The following is a 6090-nucleotide window of genomic DNA, read 5'->3' as shown; positions in this document are numbered from 1 at the left end:
CCCAAACATTACGACCACAGACTAAGCAGGGAAGACTGGAAGCCCCCATGCCTCAGGTCTCAGGAAGAAACTTCAAGGCTACAAGAGAGGGTAAGGCTGGCCCCTTGTCAACAACCAACTGGGCAGGTTAATACAAATACAGGCTGCTTTGCAATCAACCCCCCTCTAAGCTCAGCAGACTTCCAACCTCAACAAAAGGAACCAGCCACTGGTTTAGCTGTTGAAGACTATAAGAAATCTACCAGTGCCCTTCCCCGCTCCTCCCCCTCCTAGCACCTACCTCATCTACAAAGGACAAGCCTACAGGCACAGTAAAACCAAAGCAAGCAAAACCAGCTTCACCACCAATGTTTCTTGAAAAAAATGGGTTTATTGATTTTTAAACTGCAAATAGTCGTTACAAAAAGTTTTTTTAAATAAATTCACACAAAGAAAGAGAAATAGAAAGCGACGGTAGTGACCAGCAAGAGGAATAATAATTACATTCATCTTAATGTGTGGTGTGCCAGTTCTGTTTGTATTAACATTGGAAAACTCCAAAACCTGGAATCCAGAACCTCAAATCTGCAATCGGAATGTCTTGAGATGGGCACATGGAAGTCAAAGGGTTTCTTTTTTTTTTTTTCCCTTTTAGAAGCTATACATAAAAAGTTGTTTTCCTTCCGTACTGTCACAGAACTTTTACATACATTCTCAGTTCTAGTTGTGAAAGGCCAAAAGAGAAAGAAACTCAATTTGCAGTCCGACACAAAGGGGGGGAATTTCTAAAATAAATAATCCAACAGTTTTTTGCATTTTTTTAAATTAATTTTTCATTTTTTTAAAATAAAATAACCAAAAAAAGTGTAAAGTTACAAAAAATGTCGTTGAAGAATAATATATTAAAACTGTGGAAAAAAAGGAAAAAGACACGTCACAAAATTTTAAGATTAATATGAAGATCATAATTTAACATAAAAGAATATATTCTATGGATTTGTCATCCCGATAAATATGAACAAAATTAACAAAAAAAAAAGCATAGTTTGGCAATAAATACGTCTTGATAAGTTAAATAAGCTTTTTTATATTGATGTGCAGTGACAAGCAAAATTTTTGCTCTCCAATTTCTGAAAGTTATATGAAGTTTAAAACCCAGGGAAAAAAGCATGGCGTGAGTGCTCTAAGGATAGACCTACGGTATTCTAGAGCAAAAACCATTAAAGCTACTTCTACAGGAAATCGTTTTACACAGATATTGTATGTGGAATGAATACCATTAACTGCTCACCCCTTACATGTTTTTTTTTTTAAACTTTTCTCTCTTTTTGTTGTTATTTTTTAAGATGTCACATATGAACTGGGGAACTTTAGCACCAAAATCAAGTCTCTCATAGTCCATCTAGCTTCCCCTTCCTCCCCACTTAAAAAAGAAAAAAATTAAATCACAAAGTCCCACTTATGTCACAATCTTCATCCACTTTTGCAGTCTTCCTTCCTGCAGACCTACACGAACCCAGGCAAGATTAGTCAACAGAGGTTCAGGTCGGGAAGAAAAAAGGTTTTGAATGTCAAGACAGGTTTCCCCAAAAACCCAAGTCTGGCAACAACTCTCCCGAAGGGGGTGTGGGGGCTACCAGGGAGAGAGAGGGAGGAAGTGTGGGAGACTGAAATTAAGGAAAGGTGCGATTGTGTTGCCAGTGGAGGGAGCTGCTGGTTCTACATGCCCCCCCACCTCCCCCTCCCCCTGGGCAGAGGCTCTGGGGAGGCCCACGGGTGCCCTCTGGCGCTGAAGAGGTAATGTAGTCACAGTGACAAAGTTAGATTACAAGGCACTAAGTTGCTTCTGTAAACTGTTACTGCTTTTTCTTTTGTGATTTGGCACTTAAGGCTTAAGCCAGGGGTGGGTAAAAAAAAAAAAGGCATCTACTGACAAATATGGGACTTGTCTGTTATGCATGGTTAAGTGGGCTATAAAAATCGAGGTGGTTCAAGCCAGAGGAAGCTACTGACAAATTGACTTGTCCTTATGTTGGGGGGTGGGGTGTAAAGACAGGAGAGGGAGGGGGAGTTCCAAGGTTCTGGGGGAAAGGGGTTGAGCTTAACCTTGTTAATGTAGGGGTTTGTCAGGAATCGGATGGGGAGGGAGCTAAGGGGAGGGGATGTGGGGAAGGGATGAGGGGTGGGGGAGGGGAGTAGGCAGGGGGGTCCCTCCCTACCCTGGTTTAGTCATCTGAGATGGAAAGTCTGCTGAAAATGGGCAGGCGTCTTGAGTTGTCCAAAGTAGGGGAGTCTGAGCCACTGTGGCTGCTGCTGGAGCTGCTCAGGTAGCCCTCCTGGTCCGAGAGAGAATCCTGAGGGCTGGGGGGAGAGTCAAACATGTGAGGGGACTCAGACATGGGCCGGAAGAGGAAGGTGGTCGGGGAGCCACCCCCGGGCAGCCCCATGCTAGGGGCAAAGAGGCTCGCCAGCTCCTGGCTGGAGAAGGCGAAGGGGTTATTGGTGCCATCGGGGAGGGTGGGTGAGCCCAGGAGGTCATCGGCGCTCAGGATGGGGGGTGGGGTGATGGATGTGGGGCTGTCCAGCAGCCCCGTGGCAGCGGCAGTGGCGGCGGCACTGGGAAACCCAGCAAAGCTAAAGCTATGCTGGAGGCGGGGACGGTCAGCAGAGAGGTCTCGGGCCCCAGCCAGGGCACGGCGCTCCTCGGCGTTGTGGATGAAGTGGCAGCGGGGCCCGTACGGGCAGAAGCCGATGGTGTGGAAGGTGCGGCACAGCTCCGTCTTGTACTTGGGGTGGCGGGTCAGGCTTCGGAGCTCGTGGATGCCGTGGGCGAACTGGCACTTGTCGCCGTACTTACAGGCTCCGTTCTCCTCAAAGGGGCGGCACAGCTCCGTCTTGTAGCGGCTGGAGTTGACCTGGCCGCTTCCCGGCTGCTTCTGGGGGGGCAGCAGCCGCTCGCCCCCTTCTGAGAAAGAGCGGTCTCGGAAGCGGCTGTCCCGAGAGCTCAGAGCTGGGGCTGGCTCACCCTTGAGGCTGCTGAGGAGCTGGTTCTGGTGGAATTTGGAGCTGGGCAGAGTGACCGAGTGCCTCCGGGGGAAGCCCCCACCGGCAGGGGTGCCCACCGCCTTCCTGTCCAGCAGGCAACCCCCAGCACTGGGAGTACTGTAGTTGAGCATCTTGTTACCCTGGAGGGGAAAGAGAGGAGAGAGACTGTGGTTAGTGGCAAAGGCCATCCACCAGGCCCAAGAAGGGCACCCACTAAGGGCAGCCCCCTCCACAATCAGAAATGCTCCATCTCTCTCAAAGGAACCCACCATCCCCACCTCTGCCCTGGCAAGCCCCCCCCTCCTCCTCCTCCCGTTCCACCAGCCAAGAGGGTCTACTTTGGTCCCAGGCAGAAGAAACCGCAAAAATCCTGGCCTGTGAGAAACTATTTTATACATGCACCTACTCCATGCCAATCCCTGGATCCCTGGAATGCACTGTCATATCCTGTCCCCAAAGCTACCCCTTTCATCCAGAAAATCCAACTTCACCTTCCTCAGTTGAAAATATCTCAACTCACAAACTCTCATTTCCCACCCTCCTAACAAGAAAAGGTAAACCGCAAGAAACTGGGCTAGGTCTCCTTTCAATCAGTCCCTGCTTAACTGACTACCCCCCCAACACACACACACACACAAACACACAGCCTGGCCGAAGACTCTCAACTTCCTCCTTCAGAAGCGTTCTATTGCTTTGGCAACAGGTTTCCAGACTGCCTTCACTTTACCTTGCTGCTGAGAGGGGAGAGGGAGGGGCTGGAGGAGAAATCCCTGATTTGGGGACGGGGGGTTAGGGGTTGGTATGGGGAGAGGGATGTGATCCCTGAATACAAAACTCCCATGCTTCCAGAAGGGGAGCCTTCTACAATGATCTCTCCCACCATTCACTGCGCACCCCACCCCCTCCGCTGAGAGGATGCCTTTGCAGTTAGTCTCCTGGCTGCAAGAGCAGGCTTGGATAAGAGCGCCAGTGTTTAATCTTTAACGCAAAGCTGCAGGTGGGAAGGGAAAGGAAAGCACCAAATCCCCCCAGCCTCCTCCCAGTCAATAATGGACGTGGGGGAGGTGGGGGGGGTGGGCAGAGGCACCACAGGCAGGTCTCTGTTCCAATGGGACTCAATTCACCTGCCCAACCTGTACCCAAGATTTGGAAAGGGTGTGAGCAGGGGACCTGGGAGTTGGCGTCCCGGCCCATGTGGGTGTCATTGTGCAAATTCTGAAGCTGGCCCCTTAGGATCAGCTGCGGGGGATCGGGAATCTGTAACAGCCACCACCCCCTGGAGCGGATTACAGGAACTAAGTGGAGAGCCAGTTCCCAACAATGAGGTTCATTTAAAAAGTCCTGCGGGGGGAGGGAGCAAGAGAAAGAGAAATAGATCAAAGAGCCGGAGAGCCGCGAAAAGGAGGAAGAAGTGCCTGCTAGCTCAGGCAGCCGCCAGGGCAACTGAAGTTTGGAAAAGCACAGTGAGGGAAGGAAACTGAAATTCAAACTTTTTGATGTTGCTCGTCAGCTCCAGGGTGTCCCTGCACCCCAACCCTGCAGCCCTGGGGCCCTGGCAGCTGCACCGACTGGAGAAGCAAGCTAGGAAAAGGCAGCAACATGACTCGACGTGTTTAAAAGGCAAAACACTTTAGCAATTAAAAGTAACCAAGCAGCTTCTCTCTTTCAAACCGGGGAGAGGGGGCGAAAAAAAATTTAACATCCACAGGCTTCTGTTATATACCCTTAAACTACACTCCTGGAATAAATATTTCGGATTTAAAACTCGCCTTTTTCCACACCGGCTGGCAAGCTACACGACTTAAGGAGGCCCTCATTAAATCCTTCCTCGCCAAGACCCTAGAGCACAGACGGGCATTTTGTCGTCGTGTCTCCCCCACCCCCCCATCCCGTCCACATCCACGAGTCTCATTCTCTCAGAAAAGAGGAAAGCGGGTGAACCCGAGTCCCACTTTCACCCCCAAAGTTTGCTGCACGATCGGCTATCACAAGAGGAAGCCTGTCGAGCTGGGGCGAACTGAAGTCCCAAGGCAAACTCGTTTGACAACATCCTTTGAATCACAACTCTTGGCCTTTTTCTCGCAGATCCCCAGCCTCTCCAGAACAGAGAGGGAAATCACCCAGCAAAACGTCATCCCGAGATTCTCCTTCCCGAGGGACCCGCACCTCCCGACCTGCAGTCCGGCAAAGTGGCTGGAGAGACTCCCTCCCGGGAGCGGCGACACCCGAAACGGAGCAGACTAGCGAAGCCGGGCTCAAGAGCGGCACGTCACGGACGAAAAGAATCACCAAAAAAGTGTCCCAATCCCAGACATTGCCCCGGGCAGCCCCCACGCACACTGCACCCCCTAGAACTCTGGTCTCTGGATTCCCAGGTAATCCCCGCCAGGAACGGTTGAAACGCAAAGGGTGGGGAGGAGAAAGCCAAATTCCTTCAAACTGGGGAGAAAAATGAGGCGGAAAAAACAACCATCTCGCCTCTCTTCCTCTCCCTCACCCCTGCCTGTCCAGACCTAAACTTTTGGAGATTCTTTTTGAGGACAAAAGAAAAAAGACTTTGAAAAGCAAGCGCTGCGCCCCACTTTACCTTGCATAAAACTTCGCTCAAGTCGAAGATGGTGGCAGACACGAGGGTGGTGGTCATCTTGGGCGCTCGCGCGGGGCAGGGACGAGGGTCTGGTGTGTCGCGAAGGTCCCGGTGCGGGGAAGGCGCAGCCTCCGGCTCTCCGGTCAGGAGTCCCACACGCTTGCTCCCGGCGCCCCTCGCCTTTCTGACTCTCCCGGGCTGCGGCGCGCGAAGCCCAATTTATATAAGTTTCAGATTTGGTGGGCCGGAGGGGGAGGAGGAGCTTTAAACTTATTTAAATGAGGAAGAGGAGGAAAAAAAAGTTGATTGACACTGAAGTTGAATCAGCCATGCGGTCAAACTCGGGGGAAAAAAAAAAAAAGAAACTTTCAAAAGGAAGAAGGGGGAGGGGAGACGAGGAAAGAAGGCGAAGAGGAAAAAAAAAAAACCCCACTGCGAGCCGCGCACAACTTTTTTTTTTCTTAAAGAGGAAAAGTTTC

At 50.7% G+C, this 6090-nt stretch overlaps 1 protein-coding gene across 1 annotated transcript; it reads right to left on the bottom strand.

The window, feature by feature from the left end:
* Nucleotides 1-348: 348 nt before the first annotated feature.
* ZFP36L1 (ZFP36 like 1 zinc finger CCCH-type) lies at nt 349-5826 on the bottom strand. The gene is made up of 2 exons (XM_088839513.1): nt 5612-5826; nt 349-3164 (listed from the first exon to the last, which is right to left on the bottom strand). Exons 1-2 carry the CDS (start codon nt 5666-5668, stop codon nt 2205-2207), a joined length of 1017 nt encoding a protein of 338 aa, XP_088695639.1. The 5' UTR covers nt 5669-5826; the 3' UTR covers nt 349-2204.
* Between the last annotated feature and the right edge of the window lie 264 nt (nt 5827-6090).

Source organism: Moschus berezovskii, chromosome 9 (assembly GCF_049115385.1).
Source record: "Moschus berezovskii isolate FMDL1 chromosome 9, NW_MosBer_1.0, whole genome shotgun sequence".
Lineage (NCBI taxonomy): Eukaryota > Metazoa > Chordata > Mammalia > Artiodactyla > Moschidae > Moschus > Moschus berezovskii.
Note: the sequence above shows the minus strand (reverse complement) of the source record. Positions and strands in the feature narration are given on the sequence as shown.

Excerpts from the sequence above, each read along its gene's own strand:
- ZFP36L1 (XM_088839513.1), bottom strand. The coding sequence starts at position 5,668 with ATGACCACCACCCTCGTGTCTGCCACCATCTTCGACTTGAGCGAAGTT. Across the intron at positions 3,165-5,611 it reads TGAGCGAAGTTTTATGCAAG|GGTAACAAGATGCTCAACTA; the intron begins GTAAAGTGGGGC and ends TTTCCCCTCCAG.